The sequence below is a fragment of the Lygodium microphyllum genome, chromosome 25 (genome assembly GCF_053477565.2).
Source record: "Lygodium microphyllum isolate KBCC chromosome 25, Lygodium_microphyllum_v1.1.10, whole genome shotgun sequence".
NCBI classification, from domain to species: domain Eukaryota; kingdom Viridiplantae; phylum Streptophyta; class Polypodiopsida; order Schizaeales; family Lygodiaceae; genus Lygodium; species Lygodium microphyllum.
Window position 1 is genome coordinate 41550912 of NC_141159.1, and position 22792 is coordinate 41573703.

The 22792-nt window shown below is 43.2% G+C and overlaps 1 protein-coding gene across 2 annotated transcripts; it reads left to right on the top strand.

Moving 5' to 3' along the window:
* The first annotated feature begins 438 nt into the window (after positions 1–438).
* Positions 439–22417, top strand: LOC148014132 (uncharacterized protein At2g27730, mitochondrial-like). 2 transcript variants are annotated; one of them, XM_087667128.1, is made up of 3 exons: positions 445–741; positions 21795–21833; positions 22027–22417. In XM_087667128.1, exons 1-3 carry the CDS (start codon positions 616–618, stop codon positions 22207–22209), a joined length of 348 nt encoding a protein of 115 aa, XP_087523254.1. In that variant the 5' UTR covers positions 445–615; the 3' UTR covers positions 22210–22417. The 2 variants fall into 2 exon arrangements, with proteins under 2 accessions (XP_087523255.1, XP_087523254.1); XM_087667129.1 differs by lacking the exon at positions 21795–21833 and having other exon boundaries at positions 439–741.
* The last annotated feature ends 375 nt before the right edge of the window (positions 22418–22792 follow it).

Consider the following 22792-nt stretch of genomic DNA (forward strand, 5'->3'; position numbering starts at 1 on the left):
AGAGAGAGAGAGAGAGAGAGAGAGAGAGAGAGAGAGAGAGAGAAGATGTGGAAACTCCAATAGTCACAATGTGTAATTAGCCTTCCCTTTATTTAAATATCACTAAAAGATTCCAGAATAAAGTGACGATGATAAATGTCCGCCACTTGTAGTGTACATGTAAATAATATATGGTGCGAGTATTATCAGCGTAACTAATACACAAACAACTAGGGCACAGGAGTCTTTATTCTCAATAGTTTGTTATCAACAACATGTTAGTTTTAGAATGCTTCGAGGGAAGACACTTTTATCGCTAAATTGGAGTGTGGTGAGTTTTGTTTTTTTGGGGGGTGTTACTTTCTAGGCCCTTAAACCCTACAATAATAATTGTGAGCTGGGAAAGATGTGCTTAAGTTGGCTTGGGTAAAGCAAAAGGAAACGCACTTAAGTTCGGCGTCCGCCGGTGACTTGGAGAATACCGAGAGACTTCGGAGTTCGAAGTTTCGGAAGCGGAAGCGAAATCACGATCGGCAGGAGGGCGGTCTCCATTGCAGACGAAATTTGCGTCTGCGGAAGCCTCGCACGCAGTGGAGTCCTTTCTTTTTCAAAGAGGGGAATTGAAAGGGAGCAGCCATGGCGTTGCGGGCTGCGGCCGTCCGGTGGGGCCTCAAGCGCACACCCTTACTCGGAACTCGGGCCTCCAGCACTGGCAGAGTCTTGAGCGAAGAAGAACGTGCCGCTGAGACCATGTACATCAAGGTAAGCTAATCTATCTTAACCCTCCCTCATAGAGAGAGAGAGAGAGAGAGAGAGAGAGAGAGAGAGAGAGAGGAGTGCGCGCACAATGCAAATGGTCCTGCACCTGCTGCTGCTTTGGTCGGAACATCAGCCATCCAGAAGTGTAACTTCCCTCTGATCAAACATATCTCCGATGTTACGGTGGATGCTGGTTTGTGTATTTACAATGCGTGTGGCCCTTGACCTCCTGTTTGGTTGGACCGCATCAAAAAAGAGGTTTGTATCCAGAAGTGTAGCTTCCCTCTCATAAACATACCCGCAATGGATATCATGGATGCTGAAATTTTCTTGGTTTCTGTCAACCTTCAAGTCAAGATTATTAGCTAGCCAAATGCTTGGTCATATTGACAAAGAGTGTTGTAAAAAGGCCAAGTAATAGAGGGGAACTGCTTTTGAAATTTAGAACGAAGCACAACTTTGATCCCCACCTAGAGATGGCAATACAGCTTGACAATTGTTCATAGTGCAACTTATGGACAATCCCTTCAGCGACTAGGTTTCATTGGTATGTTTGTTGGACTTGTACAGGCTCTGTGTTAGCTTTATACATATCATGGGCTACCTGTGCATTTAAGTGGGTCATGGATGTTATGTAGCCTTGCTTTGGCAAGGTATTTGAGGCCATTGATAGGTTGAATAAAAAGTTGGAGGAGTTGGCACTAGAGGATGAGGTATATGAGGAGATACATCATTTAGTTGTATAGAGATGGAACTCTTGTAGCTCACTTATGCATACAATTGCTTTTGTTGTGCAACTTGAGTTCCAAGGTAGGAGTCAGGAGAACGATATAGAGGTTAAGGATGATTGGAGATTGATATGGTTTCGTCTAGTGCTTGATTAGGGAACTAGATGGAAGATCAGAGACTAGCTTTTTAGTCTATAGGATCTTTGAAGATTCTTTTGGTGGTGGGGACGAATAGGAGAATTGTTATAAGATTCGGGCAGCTTTTTGGTGAGAGGACTAAGGCTCTATGTTCGTAAGTTGCAACAATTGGCCATTGGCATTTTGAGGCAGGTAGTAAACTCCTCTCGTTGGAGTAGTTGTGGAGTACATACTCTCCTATTGCTTCAAAGAAGAGGAATCATCTTGGTGTGGAGAGGGGAAATGGTCTGGTATTTGCTAATGCAAATTTACAGATGTTATATAATAGTATAATTGCAAAGCTTGATACTTTCACAAAGTGGGAGACCTAGTAAGAAGAGGATGTGAAGTGATGCTAGGGTTTGTGTGTAGAAAACACAGAATGTACTTGTTAGAGTTTTGGTTATTCCTAGGATGGGCACAGGCTGTGTCAGGACAGTCTAGGGCAGATTTTCGCAATTTGAGGCAGGTTGGACAGTTTTCAGCACAGTTACCAGCACTTATTGCACAGGGGTGGCAGGTGCTACATAGCAGGCAGGCAGTTGATCGCAACAGATTTTGATTATTTTATTATTTTATTTCATTATTTTATTGCATTCAACCAGTTTTCAGCTGTCTAACCTGCTGCATTTTATGTTATTTAATTGGCTATTTGTAGCCAGCTTGCCCAGGGATCACATAAATTCAGTTTTTGGCAGGGTGAGAGAGAGATCTCCGGTTGGTGATACTCTGACAGCCCATTGTACAGATTCTTCTTCAGTTTTCAGCATTCATACTTTGCAGTCTTCAACGTTCTCTCTCTCTCTCTCTCTCTCTCTCTCTCTCCATGTTCACGTCTTCTCTTTTCAGTCCAGCTATATGTTTTCGCATTTGTTGCACTCTAATGTGGTGTCAAAGCAGTGTTGAAGGGTTGATTGATTGTGGGCAAACCTCAAGAGGAGATTCTAGCATGACATTGATTCTTAATGTAGAGAGTGGGAGCAGTTGGACTATTTGTGAAGCCAATGCTAGCCAAACAAGTATCAATCTTAGAGTACCATGCATGAGGAGTTTGTTTTAATCCCATAATGAACTTTATGCAGTCCGCAGTCCACGTGCTCCTTGCCTTTCACCACAAACCTTGGAGATTGACACAAACATCCTCATGGAGGTCACCATTTGAGAATGCTGTCTTGATGTCCAATTGATGTACTTTCCAACCATAGTTTGTAGCCATAGCAATGACACTCCTAACTGTACTCATATGGGATATAGGAGTAAATTTCTCCACATAATCTGTGCCCTTCTTTTGTGCATAGTCTTTGGCTACCAAACGTGCTTTGGACTTGTCTATAGTACCGTCAACCTTGCGCTTTAGTTTAAAAACCCATTTGGTACCAATGGCTTTCTTGCCAAGTGGCAACTCAACAAGATCTCAAGTATTGTTGGTGGCAATAGAATCCAATTCTTCTTGCATGGCTTGCATCCAATGTACATGTTGTTGGGATTCTTCCAAGGAGGTAGGCTCATCATCATCTAACAATGAGATCACGAACACACGTTTATCACAAGAATCATCTACTTTCGAAATATCAGCCAAATGAGCCTCCTTGCATTATGTGTTGCATGTCCTATAGCCTTTCTAGTGCGCTAAGCATAGTTACCTGGAACGGGGAATGGGAACGGGAGCGGGATCCCCTGGAACGGGGGGAACGTCCAAGGTGGGGGAACAAGAATGGGGGGGAACGTCAAATATCTTAAGTGCCCCAAATATGCCCTGCATGATCAAGTTGCCCCAAAGAATGTTCCTCTAATTGCCCCAATACCCCTCAATGCTCCAAATTGACCCAAATGTCCCAAAATTGGCTTGATTACCCCCGCAGCTTTAAATTGCTCATGAATTGCCCCAATTATTCTAGTTTCCCTTGAAATTAGACAATATAAATGGATGATTACCTTGGAATTGAGAATAGGCTGAAATTTGATTGTGATTTGCAAGAGTTCATAATGCATCAAATTTGAGCTTTGCATGGGCTCCTAATTGGCTTGTGGGTTGTCTTGACACTTTGAATATGAGAGAGAGAGAGAGAGAGAGAGAGAGAGAGAGAGAGAGAGAGAGAGAGAGAGAGAGAGAGAGATTAGTGTGTGCACATTAGGCAATGGAGATAGGTGAACATGTAGTAGGAGTGTGATATAAGCAAAAAGAAAAAATGTGGAAAAATGTAAATTTTTGGTCAACAGGCCTGGAATGGCCGTTCCAAACAGGGAACGGCAGGGAACGGTAGGGAATGTTCCCTGGCCGTTTCACCTACTCCAAGGATCTGGAACGCGTTAAACCGTTCCTATAGGCCGGAACGGCCGTTCCCTGTTTCTATGGTGCTAAGGTAAGGAACCATCCATTTTACTCTCTTAGAGAGCTTGCAACAGCCATCTTGGGACTGTTTTTACTGGATTTACGGCAGCCCTTTCTTGTTGTACTGCATGTTCCACTATTGGAGGCAAAACATCATCAAGTACTTGCTATTTGGGAGCATGTGGTGCAACAACTTACTATAATCAGTCTGTCCGGTCATTTACAGGCTACGGCAGGCTCCGATTCCAAAAAAGTGATAAGGGGGATTCGAAAACATTATCCGAGTCACAGGTGGCTGGCATTTCAAATTAAACATGCAAAAAGGCTGCATTTTCAGCAAAAATAACATCTTCACTGACAAATACTATGATAGCCTTTGCTTTTTGAACTGTAGCCAATAAAATAAAAATGCATTTTAGGGCCTTGCCATTGAGCTTGCCACAAAGCTCCTTTAGCACGTGTGCATGGGCTACGTATCCAAATACCCAAAAGTTTCTTTAGTGCCTTTGTTGGTATACGATTCAAGACATGATTACCATATACATCAAAGTGTATGAACTACAATTTTTGGATAGCACGCATGACACCATCCTTTTTGAAAGCTAACCTATGCATTTTACCCAAGATACATCTTTCACAAGAGGTGGAGGACACTTGGTGGGATACTAGATTCGAGCAAGAGGCATGCAATGAGGATGCTCATTTGAAAAGGGGAGTGAACGGAAAGCACACATAGAGAGGCAATGGCAGTGGTGCACATACTGAGATAAGAGAGGATCCGATTTCTATTACAAGCTCTTGCCATGGTTGCCAATGCCCTTGCAGATATTGAAACCAGCCTTCCTTCTCGGATAGGGTGGTTTAACCTGATTAAGCACTTAATTATAGCAATTAGCAAATGAACATAAACTGAAATGCTCACTTTACCTTCATAAACTTGGACAGTGGACACCCTGTTGGCCCCAAAACTAGTGCCCCTTTCTGTACTTCTTTAATTTCAATTGTTGATGGATAAATTACAAGTCGAGATTTCACAATCTCCTTGGCTGATTCAAAAGCCCCTTGCTGTTCCAATAATCAGCAAAGCATTTGGGCAAATTGCCCCTTGATTTTCACCCAGGACTTACTCTAATGGAACCCCAACTGGTCAAATGCTGCCCCAAATTCACAATAGATGGGCTGGCATCTGAAATCCTCACAATTCCACAAATTTCCGGTGCTGATTTCAGTGTACAATGCCTTTGATTGATGACATGGGTCCCAAGGTGGTTGCTAAACCCTAATTACTACTGTAATTTAGGGTTTACAGCAGTAAACTCTCTGCTGTCCACCAAATTTGGCTGTACTCTGCTACCCATGGCTGAGAATTGCTGAGAATACTTGAGCATAGACTAGATATGAGAGAATGTTGTAGAAAGAGAGAAAATCAGCTGAAATGTATCTTCTGATTCGTAGCTCTGATGACAAATCTGATGGCACCAACAACTTCAAAAGGGAGGTAAATCACTAGCTCGATTGATGAGCCCTCCTCTCCTACCGCCGCCTCTCTTGAGGCGGCAGGGAAAACCTGCTGCCCCCTGTCCTGTCGCGGCGCGCGATCAGTCGTCGTCGCCTCTCAGAGCCAAATCTGATCACCTCTCCCTCCACCAAGCTTCGAATGGCTTCCATTTAGCTTCCACCACCCTCCAATAGCCTTCTCCCTAGTTGCATGGGAAAGTTTTGCCAAGTGGCAGCCTTCTTAATGCATTTTCAGCCATTAAATTAAATTTTCAGAATTAATTAATTTTGAAAGTTAAATTCAGCCCTTTTGACCCTGCCCAAAATTAAACATGCTCATCTGGAATGAAGTTGGCTAGGCCGTTTGCAACTTGGAGTGGTTCCCAACCTCTGTTGACCCTTAGACTAGCATTAATTAATTAATTAATGCTAGTCCCTAGTGTCACCACTGACACTTAATGGCCAAACAATTGTCCTAGGGTCCAACCTGGCACCAACTAACCACCAAAACCCAGTTGGCATAACTTAATACAACTTTTGCCTTTAACACCCACTGTATCCTTGGAGTCCTTGGCCCGTTCCCATGAAATAACTGCCATGTGCATCACATGTGCTAAACAACCTTGCACATTTGATTAGTAACTTAATCAAATGTTACTAGCAAGATTAAAGCATCTCAAAATTTCACGTCCCTGTGACAGATGCGTTGTCTTTAAACCTCAGTATACCCCCACTTGCCATGTATTCCTAGATTGGCTCTTTACCCCCTAGAACTTGGTAGCTCTGAACCAATGCCATAGACATCATAATTGTTGTTATGAGCACATGTAACACCCTTCCTTGTAGGGGTTGAGTGCACATATGTGAACAAACACGTACATGAAGTGATGTGCTTGGATGCTTCACTATCAAAATACCAAGTATGTTGTACTTTAGTAGCACTAAATGCAGAATTAGCCATGGATGTGTCATAACTGCATGTTAAAAATGCATAATCCTCTACGAAATTTAGTGAGAGCATGGCTACATCACTTGAACACATAGCAATATTTTTCAAGTCTGTTCCTCTTGTAACAAGAGGCCTTCAAATTCCACAAATGTAAGTGGTTGTTGCCCCTTCGCAAAGATAAATTTAGTGAGGTGTGGAATCCAAGGTAAGACTTTGGAAGTGAACTTAGAGTGATATTCACCATTTCTATATCCAAAATTACCTCATCAATATTCAATAGTTGCTCACATAAACCTTGTAAATGTGTAAGGTGATTAGTTATGCTATCACCCTTATCCATATGCACATTAGCCAATTCTCATTGCAAGTAAGAGATTCTAGCTTCATTCTTGGCTGCAAACATGCTTTCCAAGACACTCCAAGTTGCTTTAGAGGTCTTATATGACCGAATATGAGGGATAATAGCTTTGATTGACAAGGCAATCAATGACAATTTATAAAGGCTATGCATCCTTCGAATCCCACCTCCTCTAATTTGTTGTAGGAGAAGCAGAGGCAACAAGAGGTGAAGTTGGCTGTCCTCTAGCACCACGTTGAGGTGTCTGATGTGCAAGCTCTCCCGCTCTTTGCAAATCACTGGTGATAGTCCCAAAGATCCTTTGCAACAAGTAGATTACCCACCATAAAACTCCATAGAAGATAGCTGGTGCCATCTAACTTATCCTCCTGAGTGAGGACTCCCAAAATGTTGCTGTGATCCTTGGTGTCCTAATTTGACATTGTTACAAATAAATACACAAATTCAATAGTCAAACACTTCCAAGCTGAAGTGTCAAATGTACTCAATTGAGTATCAAAATCTCAACACAAGATACTAATGCAAGTTCAAAATTGTCGATCTCCTGGAAAAGTGTATCCACACTGCACAAAACAACACCCAATTTGCAGTTTACAGTGATTTGGTGTTGTATCACTTCACTTGTCTTGAAATGTGTGCCAAATATGAAATTCGGTAACTTAACGTTGAATATCACCAAATTTTAGTGCAATTCCCAAATTTGTACAAATTTCTCTGCTCAATTTGAACCATGTGAAAGATGGTGAGAACTTTAGTGATGGCGGTAGTCTTTAGGGTTGAGGCATCAATAGACTGTTGCAAGAGAGTGCTATGGAGTGTGAGACAAGAATGAGTAGAGATAGAGCTAAGAGTTGAGAGTGAGGGAATCGAATGAGTGTACCAGTGTGTTGCATGGTACACAAAGAATAAAAATGTATTTATATGTTAAGTAAAGGGTGTGTTCACATCCATAAGTTTATACACACAAGATTAATCAGAGTTTATACCCAAAGGGGCTTTACACCCAACAACCTCCCACTTAAAGACTCGAAGTGGTACCTTTAAACCATCCAACTCCCACTAGTTAAATGCAATGCTCATGTTGAGCCTTTGCAAGACTTTTAGTGAGAATATCTGCAAGGTTATCTTGGGTTTTGACCTTAGTCACTGTGACAAGGTCATCATCCAAGACTTGTCGAATGAAGTGATACTGAACATCTATGTGTTTGGTATGTGCATGAAACATGGCATTCTTAGCTAGACATACTGCACTCTGTCTATCACAACCAAGCATTGGAGTACGTGAAGAAAGACAAAAAATCCTTGACCAAACGGCCAAGCCAAATACCTTCCTTAGAAGCTTCTGTGGTTGAAATATATTTAATCTTTGTAGTACTCGGTGCTACAATTTTTTGCAATCTTGAACACCAAGAAATAGCCCCACAGCCAAAGTAAAGACATATCCATTGGTAGATTTTCTCTTGTCAAGATCTCTCGCCATGTCCGAATCACAGAATCCCTGCAACTCTAGTGTACCCTTTCCATAGCATATACACTTGTCTTGTGTACCTTTTAAGTATCTAAAGATATAGTTCATTGCTTCCCAATGTGGTTTGCCAAGGTTAGACATGAGTTTACTAACAACTCCCATTGCGTGAGCAATGTCTAGATGAGTTGCAACCATGGCGTACATCAAAGAACCACAAGCTGATGGATAAGGTATGCCCTTCATAGTAGCAGCAGCTCCATCATCTTTTGGGCAATCAACTTTACTAAGCTTTGTATATGGTGGTAAAGGCACAACAAGAGACTTAGCATCAACCATATTAAATCTGCCAAGTACTTTGCTGATGTACTTGTTTTGTGAGAGAAACAAGTGTTGTTCTCTATCTCTTTTAATGCACATGTCCAAAATTTGTTTAGCTGCTCCCAAATTTTTCATTGAGAAGGATGTCCTATTCTTGCTGTTCTATTCCATCATGTGCATTAATTTGCTGTCCATTATCTTCTGGCTGTAGCACAATAGGTTGCTACACATTTTCAGCATCAAAATGGACAAAATCTTCAGCTAATGGTTGCTGAATGGCTGGCTGTTTATGCTGAAATTTGACTTTCTTTTTGTCAAGGTCACCATGTGTAGCATTTTTTAGCAACTTTGCCTCATTAAATATTATGTCTTGGCTACGTACTATCTTCCTATCTTGGAGGAAGCCAAACTCTATATTCCATCTCTCCCTCATCTCCATATCCCATGAAGATGAACTTGATGGATTTCATGTCTAGTTTAGTCCTCTGATTTATAGGAATATGCACAAAGGCATCTTAACCAAAGACACACAAATGCTCATATGAAGCAGGTTTGCCAGACCAAGCCTCTTTAGGAATGCCATTTTCCAATGCACGATTGGAAGATCGATTGCACACATGAACTGCAGTTTTAAGAGCCTCTTTCCAAAATTGCTATGGGAGATTAGCTGTGGACAACATGCATCTGACTCTCTCACAAAGTGTGCGATTATATCTGTCAGCCACGCCATTTGATGCAGGATTGTAAGGAGCTATCAACTCCCTCTTAATGCCATGCATCTCACAAAATTTTTTGAATTCATTTGAAACATAGTCACCTTCATTATCCATTCTTATAGCTTCTAACTTAAGCCCTTTTTGTGTGGTAACAAAAGCATGAAATCTTTTAAAAGTGTCCAACGCTTGTTGGGAATAAAGGCCTCGTGCCTTTTAAATGTGGTCGGGTGTGAACACACCCTTAGTACTTGTACTTATACATATATATCTATCTAAAAACCTAAAGATACACACTTGTTATTGTACCTACAAACGGGCTCACTCTCTACTCTGCTCTCTCTCACTCTGGCTCTCACTGCGCGCAGGACAGTCTGTCTCGATCTTCGTGCCTAATCGGCCCCTACAAATTGGTATCAGAGTATAAGGTGTTGCAAAAGATCGTTAGGCTGCGGCAGAAGACCAGTGTGGCTTTGATGAGACAGCTCAAAGGCAAGCAGGAGAGTCACAGGCGTGAGCTGCAAGCATCGTGTTGCCAATCATAGGCGACAGGGCCAGGCGTGAGCAGCAGGCACGGTGTTGTCAGTCACAGCTGACGGGCGTCTCCAGCAGACGTGACGTGCAGGTAGTGGGTAGTGGGAGTAGCAGTCGACTGTTGCAAGTGTGGACCAGGCGTGCGACTATAGCGTTGACGAACACCAGGCGACCAAGCAATGACCACGCTACAGCAGGCAGCCGATAGACAGGTCCAGCGGACGGCACATGCAGCGGTCGGCGGTAGCAGTCGTCGCGACAGGGCACGCGGGCACCAAACACTCCATGCCAGCGATCAGGCACCAGCGCGTGGCATCACGGGATGGCGGTCGGGTAGGCGATGTGACACTTGACATGGACGTGGGGTCAACGGACCCACTGCCACGTTCTTGTTTTTTCTTTTTTTTTTTCAAAGGAAAAAACAGATTCTACCCCTTTCTTGATGGGGTTTTGCGCACGCAAGCACAAAATCTTAGGTCTGTGCAAAATTGGTCGAGAAATTTGGGGCTTTTCCCAAATTTGGGGATCTCAACACAAAATTGGACAATTTGACTCAAAAATTGCAAAGTTGGTACACATTTGCTCGGGAATTTTGGGGCTTTTCACATTTTAGTGAAATTCTTTCAATTTCATTGAAATTAGTGCACGCATGACTTGGAAAATTCGGGGATTTGTCTAGATTTGGTGCGAGCAAGATGCAATAGTGATATCTGTCTCGGAAATTGCAGGAATTTGTGACATTTTGTCCCCAACATTTGGGGCTTTTAATGTACATGCACAAATTGGACTGAAATTAACCCAATTTCTCGACATTGAGGCACATTGGACCCCGTGCAATTTGGGGCTTTTGCAGTTTGGGCAAAATTTGTGCAGCATTTGGTCATTTTATGTACATGCAGGTTGAATTCCACACAATTTGGACATCAACACTTGGTAAAATTTGGGGATTTTGCTGAAATTGCTCTATTTTGGCAAAATTGGCATGTCTTATGCATAACAAGGAAATGCAGATGTGTGTTTGATGCTTTGAGCACAAAATTTTGGGGCTTTTGACCGTTCGTGTCAAATTTTATGCCTGTGGGTACACATACAACATAAATTGCAGCTGAAATTTTGGGATTCCTCATGTAATGTGATGCATATGCCCTTGGAATAGCTGTAATCAGTTGGATAATGCTGTAGCACATGGTTTGGTGCATCTGAAAATTTAATTACAGATCTGAAATCTATGCTTCTGCGTGGTCATTTATTGCTGATTGGTACTTGTTTGTACCTTGGTCACTTGGGTGATAGTTTGGGCCTGCATTTGCTGGTTTTTTGATCACATTTGGGCCGAAAATCATGGCTGGCAGCAATGACAGCAGTAATCTGATGCACTTAAAGAAGCTTGAAGGTGCATATAATTTTGTAGTTTGGCAAACGCAATGCTATAATATCGTGTTACAAAAGCAGGCAAAGCCGATCAAAACCAAAGGGGCAAAGCTTGCGGGCATGGATCAAGATGATTGGGATGAGTTAAATGAGCTTGCACACTCAACTATAGAGCTATCGATTTCTGATGCCTTGCTCTTCAACATTGAAGGTTTGGATTCTGCATATGCTATATGGACTAGATTGGAAGAATTGTATGCACAAAAGAGTGCTGTAAGCAAAGTGTGTTGGTTGAAAAAGCTTATGGATTTGCGTATGAAAGAGGGTACAGCAATGTCTACTCACTTGAGTGAGTTTAACTCCATTTTCAGCCAGCTGATAGCCTTGAAGTTCATGATTGATGAGGAATTTAAGGCTACTTTCGTGCTTTGTACTCTACCAGAGAGTTGGGATACATTCAGGACTGCTATGAGCAATTCTAATGTGATCCTTTTGTATGCTGATGTAGAGAGTGCTCTACTTATGGAAGAGATGAATCGACAGAACAATGCATCCAGTAAGTCTTTCAGTGCTTTGCATACTAAGGGCAGATCACAGCAAAAGGGCAAATATGATGGCAAGGGACGTAGTAAATCACGTGGCAAAGATGTTGAATGCCATCATTGTGGCAAGAAGGGTTACTTTAAACGTGACTGCTACAAATGGAAAAAAGAGAAAGAAAAAGGCAAGAAGACAGATGATAGCAAGGAAGAGAAGGACAGTCAGCCTAAGAAGAGCAGTGTAAAAATTGAAGAGGTGAATGTAGTCACTCATGACAGTGACAGTGGGAGTGATGTACTCTTTATCTCTTTACACTTTGGTGCACATGCTTTACTTGCAGATATAGATGATGATATGCATACCTGGATTCTTGATTCAGGTGCTTCCTTTCATGTCACCCCTCATCGTGAGTGGTTTTCCGCCTATACAGGGGGTCGACATGGTGTTGTTCATCTTGAGGACAATGTGCATGTGAAATTGCAGGTATTGGCAGTGTGCAGTTACAGTTTCAGCACGGCTTTGTCTTTACACTTCAACATGTATGGCATGTATCTCAGCTCAAGAAGAGCTTGATTAGCATAGGGCAGCTAGATGATGATGGTTTTCATATCACCTTTGGTGATGGAAAATGGAAGATCTGTAAGGGATTTAGGGTTATTGCCAGAGGTTGCAAGAGTGATACTTTGTATCCACTTCATGTATCCAGTGTGCATAACCATGTTGTTGCCGTGACCAAGCAGCCAAGCATTTCTTTGTGGCATGGCCGATTGGGACACACGAGTCAAACATGAATAAAAGTGCTTTCTAATTTGGGTTACTTGCCTTGTTTTCGTTATGTTGATTTTGAGCATTGTGATCATTGCTTTTATGACAAACATGCACAGATGTCTCACAAAAAGTCTATTTCTTTGAAATCTTCTCCTCTAGAGTTAGTACATTCGGATGTATGTCAAATGGCAGGATTATCTTCAGGAGTAAAGAAATATTTTGTCACCTTTGTCGATGATGCTACACGGAAGGTATGGGTTTACCCTATCCGTAGCAAGGATGAAATGCTTGATAAGTTTAAAAAATTGTTGGCATTGGTTGAAAATCAGACAGATAAGACACTTAAGTGTCTTCGCTCTGACAATGGTGGGAAATATGTGTCCAAGACCTTTCAGGCATTTTGTGACAACAAAGGGATAAAGAGGGAGCTCACTGCTCCTCATAATCCGCTCCAAAATGGAGTTTCAGAGCGTATGATTTGGACCATATAGGATAAGGTCCGTACGATGTTGTCTCATGCTGCATTATTCCATGGTTTTTGGGCAGAGGCTGTTATGACAGCCGTTCACCTGATTAATCGGTCACCAAACAAGTCTTTGTGGGGGGGAGTTCCCCATGAAGCGTGGTCGGGCAAGCCACCTTCATATGCTCATTTGAAGGTGTTTGGCTGTGAGGCTTTTGTGCACATTCGTAAAGAAAAACGTAGCAAACTTGAGCCAAAGTCTTGTAAATGCATTTTCCTAGGATATGGTGACAAGGATGAAATGGGGTATAGATTGTGGGATCCTGAGAAAAGGAAAGTAGTTCACAGCAATGACGTTATATTCCGGGAAGCTTGCATGCATAAACAACTTGAAAAGACTGAGGAGGTCCGTAGGGTTGTATTCCGGGAAAAAATACATTTTGGACAGCAAAATGTGCCCGCTGTACTGTGGCAAATACCTATTGTAAATGAACCTGTAAATACAGGAAATGATGTGGAAATGATCAGCCAGCTATTGCCCATGAAAATGAGCCATTACATGTGTAGGAACAGCTAGGACAACAAGTTGTTAATGTTGATTTGCAGGCTGAAATGCCAGGACAGCATACTGAAAATGGAAATTTGTAGGAATAGCCAGCAAACAATAACCATTGGGTTACGAGATTGTCTAGAGCTACTAGACAACGTGACATGTTTGTTTCTAGTGTAATTAGTGTGGCTGATTATGTCATGTTGATAGACTATGGTGAACTGTCTTGCTTCAAGGAAGCAATGGACAGACAGGACAACAAGAAATGGTATAAAGCCATGCTGTTAGAGATGGAATCTCTTGAAAAAAATGGCACTTGGGACTTGGTGTAGTTGCCTAAAGGGCAGAAAATCTTTCCATGCAAATGGGTTTACAAGATGAAGGTCATTTCTGGTTCCTCACCAAAGTACAAAGCAAGATTGGTTGCAAAGGGGTACAAGCAGGAGCATGGAATTGATTTTGATGAGATTTTCTCTCCTGTAGTCAAGATGACTACATTGAGAACCATTTTGGGCTTGGTTGCAATTGAGGATATGGAGCTCATACAGATGGATGTAAAGACTGCATTTTTACATGGTGATTTGCATGAAGACATATATATGGAGCAGCCGAAAGGGTTTATTGAACAAGGGAAGGAAAAATTGGTATGTAAACTCAAAAGGAGTTTGTATGGGCTGAAACAAGCACCAAGAGAATAGTATCATAAGTTTGATACATTCATGTAATCCCAAGGCTTTTATAGAAGTCGAGTGGAACATTGCTTGTACACCAAGAAGGCAGCCTGATTATCTTGGTTTTGTATGTTGATGACATGCTGATTGCTGGCAGGGATACTGATGCCTTGGATTCATTGAAGCAAAGTCTTCATGGCAGCTTTGACACGAAGGATCTGGGTGATGCAAATCACATTCTTGGCATGCGAATACTTAGAGATAGATCAAAAGGCTTATTCTTATCTATCTCAGTAGGAGTATATCTCCAAAGTTTTGCAGCGTTTCAATATGGAGGGGGGGAAAACAATTGGGGTTCCATTGTCTCCATATGTGAAACTTAGTGCAGAGGACAGCCCTACATCTGATGATGAGAAGGCTGAAATGGCCAAGATACCATATGCTTTAGTTGTTGGCAGTTTGATGTATGCTATGGTTGCTACATGTCCTGACATTGCCTTTGCAGTGGGAGTGGTTAGTAGATATATGGCAACCCTTGGCAAGAAGCTTTTGGGATGCAGTGAAAGGTATTATGAGATACCTCAAAGGCACAAAGGAGTTGTGTATCTACTTTGGAAAGCAGAAGGCATCTGTTGTTGGCTTTATGGATGCAGACTATGCTGGTAATGCGGACTGTAGGAAGTCCACTTTTGGGTGTGTGTTTACTTTCATAGGAGGAGCAGTCTCTTGAATCTCCAAGCTACAAAAGTGTGTTGCATTGTCTACTACAGAGGTAGAGTATGTGGTTGCCACTGCGGCATGCAAGGAGGCTTTATGGCTTTCACGTTTGGTGGGAGAGCTTGGCATCACAGAGTTACTTGTTCTCCATTATGATAGTTAGAGTGCTATCATGCTAGCACGGAATCCTGTCTTTCATGCAAAGACAAAGCACATACAGGTGAAGTATCACTTCATTAGAGATGTACTTGACAACAAGAGCATTGAGCTTGTCAAAGTGCATACAGATGATAACCTTGCAGACCTTCTTACAAGTGCATGGGGGACATGTTGCAGGTGGTGGGTACAAAAGTAAGGTATGTTTCTTGTTTTGTACTTGTGCTCGGGTTTTGTGTTGGGGCGATGCTTGTGTGCAAGGATTTTTTGTGGTTTTGATAATCAAAGTTCGGGGAGTTGCCACCCTAGGGCTTTGGTAGAACAACGTTGGAAGCTGCAACCTTGTGGCCCCGATAAGCATCATAATTTCAATTGACAGTAATTATTGTCAACCTAATATTTAATGTTAATTCTAGCATTGATTTTAATGTGAATGTAACATTAAACATTGGCATGGTTTTAACATTTAATGTTCACATATTTTAATGCTAACATTGTTGGTGCAAACATCAGTGTTCAGGTTTGAGAATTGTCGTGGTAAGGGAAGGACTCGATTCTTGAAGAGTTGCTAAGTCAAAAAGGGGCGAACTGTGTGCAAGGAGAGAGAGTAATCTCCCTATAGTCATCAAGGGGAGAAATTGATTATGAAGATTGAGAGAGACTAAAATGATCTCCCCTCTCTATTGGGGGGTGCGAGAGAGAGAGAGAGAGAGAGAGAGAGAGAGAGAGAGAGAGAGAGAGACACACACACACACACACACACACACACACACACACACACAAACAAAAGTCTCTAGGCCGGATGGGACTCGACGCAAGACAAATGTCCGTGGATAGACATCAAGCAAAAATGGCACGGATGGGACCCGATGGGTGGAAGGGAGAGAGTCCTCAAGTCGGGGGGGGGGGGGGGGGAAGAGGGTGACTTTTGGCCAAGTGGGTTGGGAGGGGCAATTCCCTTCCTAGTGTATGAATATGGAGGGTAGACCGTTTTTGAGAGAAGTGTTGTCAAATTTTTTCCGGCCATGTACACATTTCTTTTCGTGAGAAGAAAAATGGGCTGAATCAAGTCTGTTATGTCCTTGGACATTCGGGTGGATGCTAGTAGTGTTGGTCATGGCGGTTACAAAGTGACTTAGTGCGAATGCACTAAGGACACTTCAAGTTAGGACAAGTGGGGGGGGGGGGGGGAGAGGGTGACTTTTGGCAATGTGGGCTGGGAGGGGCAATTCCCTTCCTAGTGTATGAATATGGAAGGTAGGCCTTTTTTGAGAGAAGTGTGGTCAAAATTTTTTGGGCCATGTACACATTTCTTTTCGTGAGAAGAAAAATGGGCTGAATCAAGTCTGTTATGTCCTTGGACATTCGGGTGGATGCTAGTAGTGTTGGTCATGGCGGTTACAAAGTGACTTAGTGCGAATGCACTAAGGACACTTCAAGTTAGGACAGGTGTGTCAGAAGTGGTGCAGCAATGGAAGCGTAAAGAATATGCTGAAATAAATGCTGAAACACAAGACAGAAGAAAGAATGAACACAGTAGACAGATGAGAACTCAGATGTATGCTCGGGAAATGGAATCCATATCGAACACGAGACAGCAGCATACAACGGTGAGTCATTGGCTGCGTGGGCTCTCAGCACCGGCTCCTCTCTCCCAGAAGGATCTCCACTGATGGCTAAAGTACCACAGACTGTGGAGGAGGAGCCCTATAAATAGCCACAAAAATGGGGAGCATAAAATGCAGGTCGGCCAGCATTTAATGCAGGTCGGCCAGCAATAAATGCTAAAAGTACATCATAAATGGTCACAGAAATGTGCCATAAAATACTGCATAAAATGCTACATAAAATGCCCAGCCTCTGCACACAGACTCACACCATGAGCTGACTAATATCTGCTAACACCCTCTCTCAGATCATGTGTGATCTGATACAATAAAATAATGATGGAGAATCATAAACTACACAACAAAGAAACACCAGAAGGACCATGGATGTCCAAGCGGTGAGTGGCCAGCCCACCACCAAGATGCCTCGGAGAGTATCTGATGTCGATGTCGATCATACCAACAACACCTGAAAATAGAGAAGACTCATAGCAGCTCTCTGTGTAATGTCACCTATGTCACTCAGGACAGACAAAGCCAATCTGCCAAACATGTCTCTGAACATGTGACCATGGATTCCCGGCCTTTGGCCAAACCACCAAAGTGTCCTCTCATGTGAGCTCCAGACGAAAGCCTCTCGCTCTCTGTCAAGAAGAACAGCTCATCATGAACCCAAAAATCAACACCAGTCTCTAGGATTTCACTGCCAGATACCGTCGATGCGTCAGGGACATCCCTCTCTGGATCCTGTGCATCTATATCAAAATATAGATGAGGCACTGCAGCCCCACCAACACCCGCTCACACTCCCTCTCTGGCATAAGAGAGTCGTGAGGGATGACCTCATCACCACCACTAGAAAGCAGCCGAGGAAGGGGCAACCAAGCCCTTCCCGCGATCCGAAGAAGAGGATCCCTTCCGCGCCTTGGACTTCCCCTTGGTCGGAGGATCGGAGTCGGAGTCTGATGAAGAAGAGGACTCATCGGTAGAGTCAGCATCCCGCTTCGTCTTTTGCTCCTTCTTCCTGGAAGCCGCTAACTTCTTGCAGTCCTTTCGCAAATGTCCCTTCTTGCCACAGTGGTAACACTGGGCCTTTGACTTCTTCTTCCCGTCACCCCTCTCTGAAGCTACATAAGCCTCACCTCCATAATGTGCCGGAAGCCGCCCCTGTAATCTCAAGGATGCCTCATGCTCAAGAAGCATCGAGGTCATATGTGTAAAACTGACAGGAGTCGATGATGTTTGTGCCCGCAAAGCATTGGCCACTCCATCAAACTCCGGGGGGAGCTTGTAGAGGACCGTCCCGACAAGATGCACCTCGGGAAGAGCAGATTGCATGTGCCGAAGCTGGTCCTGTACTTGCGTAACACGAAGAAGAAAATACTGAATAGTATCTTTCGGCTCAAACTTCATCTGCTGGAGCTGGCCATAAAGTGTGACGGCCCGCATGGTGGAAGGTGTCTCGTACATCTGCTGCAACTTCTGCCATACTTCAGGAGACGTCCTACAGGAGGTAACCGCCGGTAAGACCGCTTTAGAAATACACCAAAGCAACGCCGAGTAAGCACGGGCATCGTCCGAGACCCATGTGAGCACCACTTCCTCATGGTTGTCCTCATCAAAGTCTTCAGGAAGAGGAAAAGGACGGAGAGGTCGAGCAAGAGCTCCACAGACGATGTACCATAGCCGCTTCTGCACAAACCAAGCTTTCATGACGGCACTCCATGTGAGATAATCAGGTCCATGTAACTTATCTTCACTTGAGGTGCACGGAGGGGCCATCTGGAGGAGGTAGAAAAGAGAAGTAGAAGAAAAGAAGGTCGTTTGGAGAGTGAGCACAGCCAAAACGCAACCAAAAACACCAAAAATAGTGAGTTCACATGCAATATAACCCAAGGACTGACCAGAATAAGCCAAAAGCTGCTGCACAAAGTGAAAAAATCAGTCAAAAACTGCCAAAAACAGCAAAAACGGGCTGAATAATCAGAAAAACAGGCAAAAATAATGCTGTAAACAGCAAAACGCAGGGTGCAAACTGAATAAACAGGGGCTAAAGACTGTTGCCAGCAGTTTGATGAAGGAAACACGGGCAGCAAAGAGTGGAACAGCAGTAAACACAAATCTGTCCAGAAAAACGCAAAACGCAAATGCTGAAACACTGTCGCCAGCAGCAAATCAGCAGTCGCCAGCAGGAAGGACAGCTGGCTGATCAGCAAGAAGGATGTAAATCCTGAAATCAGCAAGAAAACACAGCACAAATAGGTTGCAGCCTGAAATCTGATACCATGTCAGAAGTGGTGCAGCAATGGAAGCGTAAAGAATATGCTGAAATAAATGCTGAAACACAAGACAGAAGAAAGAATGAACACAGTAGACAGATGAGAACTCAGATGTATGCTCGGGAAATGGAATCCATATCGAACACGAGACAGCAGCATACAACGGTGAGTCATTGGCTGCGTGGGCTCCTCAGCACCGGCTCCTCTCTCCCAGAAGGATCTCCACTGATGGCTGAAGTACCACAGACTGTGGAGGAGGAGCCCTATAAATAGCCACAAAAGTGGGGAGCATAAAATGCAGGTCGGCCAGCATTTAATGCTGGTCGGCCAGCAATAAATGCTAAAAGTACATCATAAATGGCCACAGAAATGTGCCATAAAATACTGCATAAAATGCTACATAAAATGCCCAGCCTCTGCACACAGACTCACACCATGAGCTGACTAATATCTGCTAACAAGGTGGGGGGGGGGGGGGGAGAGGGTGACTTTTGGCAATGTGGGCTGGGAGGGGCAATTCCCTTCCTAGTGTATGAATATGGAAGGTAGGCCTTTTTTGAGAGAAGTGTGGTCAAAATTTTTTGGGCCATGTACACATTTCTTTTCGTGAGAAGAAAAATGGGCTGAATCAAGTTTGTTATGTCCTTGGACATTCGGGTGGATGCTAGTAGTGTTGGTCATGGTGGTTACGAAGTGACTTAGTGCGAATGCACTAAGGACACTTCAAGTTAGGACATGTGATTCTATTTATAGAACGAAGGCCCTATTGTGCACATTCATTGTGTGATCACCACTTTTGGACTCTTGGCCCATTGGCCGACACATCTGTACACCAGGATGGTGTGGGTTGGTGGTATGGGACACCAAACCTTGGGACGTGGTTGTGACGTGGAGTACTGCTAGCTCCTAGGATTGGGGGCGAGTCCGTTTGGCTTTATGGCTGGGAGGTGAGTTTGATGTCCAGTTCCTTTTATTGTAGTTTGGCTTGTGTCATGTCTTCTGTGTAGGTTGGATCCAAGGGGGATGTTTCAAAGTCTAAAGTTTTTTGAAAAGACTTTAGTTAAGGGATCTGTTTTACTGTCCACCTAAAGCTTGCCTGATACCCAAACAAACAAAAAAAGGTTTCAGACTTGCATTAAATGCAGACCGTTTTTCATTTTTGCGGATTGTTTCTATTACAATCTGCTCTCCTCTTTCGCACTCCTTGATCTTCAAATTATCTCTCTCTCTCTCTCTCTCTCCAAAACTTCCTTTTTTCTCTCTATGCCTTTCTCTTATCGATACCATGACTTCTCCCAAGGTATCTCCTTTTGATGCGCTCGTTCCCAGTGAACCTCAACACATGGAGGATGCTTGAACACATGCACGGGCAGCATCTTGAAGCTTCTTCTTCTTTCAAATCCAATGGAGATTTGTCGCTTGTGGGGATTCTACAAGCTCAAGTCAAAGAAATGCAATGGTAGTTGGCCAAGTTGCATGCTCTCCATTTTCCATTTGTGCCTGTAACCATGAGGACGTGGCCTCTTTAGTTCCAACCTGATCCCTTTAAAGGGGAAAAGAAGGAATGTGATGAGATGAACATCGATTCATGGCTGGTCCAATGGATAGTGTATTTTGACTTGTATTAGTTTGATGACTCTTAGCTCATTGGGTAGATACAAATCATGTTTCAGATAGTGTAGGGGCACACAATGAGCAATAACTATGTAGTGGATCAGCTGATTGTTGATATGGACCAGTTGCATAGATTAGGTTTCAGATATTATGAAAGTGCAACAACAACAAAGGGAGGCTGACAATCACCAAAGTGAATCGTTCTTTATAGAGGCTCAGTGGTGCTATTTCAAGTTACAAGAACATTGGTTAGGCAGTTGGGTAGATGGTTTTCAGATATTATCAAAGTGCAGCAACAACAAAGGGAAGCTGACAATCACCAAAGTGAATCGATCTTTCTAGAGGCTTAGTGGTGCTATATCAAGTTACAGGAGCATTGGTTAAGTAGTTTAGGAGTTCTCATTGCAAGTAGCTCCATTAGGGGGCCATGCAGGTTGGGAAAAGGGCAGAAAAGTCAGAGCAGCTGGATGACCTGTTTCAGCAACCTTCTGGCAAGAAAAAACATTCTCCCTCCTATTGCTGTTCTTTCTCTCTCAGCCTGCTCACAGCCTGTAGATGTTGTTGCCAGGCTCCAGCCTAATTTGGTCTGGTAAATGCTGGTGTCAGCTTGGTCAGGGGATGGAATGACTGTCTCTGGACTTGAATTTGGGCCTGAAGTGTTGCTGTTCACAATCTGCCGCTCTTTGGATTGAATCTAGTGAAAATTAGGGTTTGCAGGGCTGTCTTGGGGGTGTGCATGCCAAATTCAGACATGAATGAAGAATTGCTGCTGTGAAACTTTGAATTTAGAGTACAGTTGAAGACATTTGATTGTCTATAGCAAGGGTGGGTTGCATGCGGGAGACTGGATATGGAGAGATTACACAAGAGGGAGAGGGGCTGGGGCTGGAGAGGAGGGGGTAGCCTCTAGGAGAGAAGAGGGATGGGCAGGAGCAGGGGCTGACGTGGCTCGCTGAATAGGAGGGTTGGAATGAAGGCAGATGTGGATGGCAATGGGTCAAATGAGGATGGAAGAAGGGGTGGGCAACTGGCCACTTTGACCTATTGCCTTCCTTTCTCTTTTCCTTTGTTGAATCTCCATGGGTTTCATTCTTTTTGGCATTGGCTCGTTTGTTCCTAGTCAAACTTCTGAGGTGAATGTGTCTAGACTCTAAACCTGGATCTTTTTCATTGATATAATGGATGAGTTATGATTCATATTGGTGTTGATAATGGTTTTGAAATGATGTTAGCTCTTTGTTTGCAGAAAATGGAGAAAGAGAAACTTGAGAAGGCTGCTAGGCAGGTAGATAATTGTACTTCCGAATATTCTGCCTGAAAATTGGAGTTCTGGTAGTTCAAATGTATGCTTTTAAGTGCCATCTCGAGTTTTATGAGGTGTGCCTAGCCGAAAAGCAATGTAGTTGTAAATCACCGAGTTGGATTAGTTTCAATTTACATGAAAGTCTGTTTTCCAACTGTGTGTTGGATTTTATCAGGGAGTGAATCCAGAGGAGTCTTCTGTAAAGAGCTGGACTTCCGAGACTGGGTCCATACCGAGAGATGAACCTGCAGATCCTGTCAAGAATATAGCAGTGGCTGCTGGTGTTGTGACTCTTGTTGCTGGATTGTGGTGGACCTATCGCGTCCATAGAAAGGTGCCAGAGGAGGAAAAGGAATAAGAAGAAGTTTTGTGTTAAAAGCAGCTGACTAATTCCACTTCAAGGTACTGCAAGTAAGAGCTGATTTATTTAGCTGGCAACTTTATTTGAGGCCTGGATCAATCCGACTTTGGGTCAAGTTTGTCCTCTCTGCCACCTGGCAACAAGACTCTGTGTTTTTCCTTTTTGTTTTGGAATAAAGAATTTGTCCCTCCATTACAGTTGATAATTAGACTCATACACATTGTACATTAGGGTGGCTTGGACACTTACCCCTTCAATCTTTGCTTATGGTCACTGTTAACAGTCAATATGGTATGCCTCCCAAATTGTTCCCATTGAATCCTTATGATTAGTTGCTCAATTGGCTTCTGTTTGTTGCAACCACTCGTGTTGGTTCAGTGTGGTTTCGTCAAGACATAAATGATAAAAGTGGGCATTTGGTCTACACAGTGTATCTTCTTTGTTAATGGCGCAATTGGATACATCACAAAGTTTCACTACTCAAGGATCAACGTTTTCTGGTGGCATTCTGATTGCATTGACAATTGTTTGCTAGTTTTGACACTATCATGTGCGAGTTCTGATAGGGTCAAGATCCGAG

Coding starts and splice junctions, on each gene's coding strand:
- LOC148014132 (XM_087667128.1), top strand. CDS start 616: ATGGCGTTGCGGGCTGCGGCCGTCCGGTGGGGCCTCAAGCGCACACCC. Junction 742..21,794: donor CTGAGACCATGTACATCAAG/GTAAGCTAATCT, acceptor CTTTGTTTGCAG/AAAATGGAGAAAGAGAAACT. Junction 21,834..22,026: donor TTGAGAAGGCTGCTAGGCAG/GTAGATAATTGT, acceptor GGATTTTATCAG/GGAGTGAATCCAGAGGAGTC.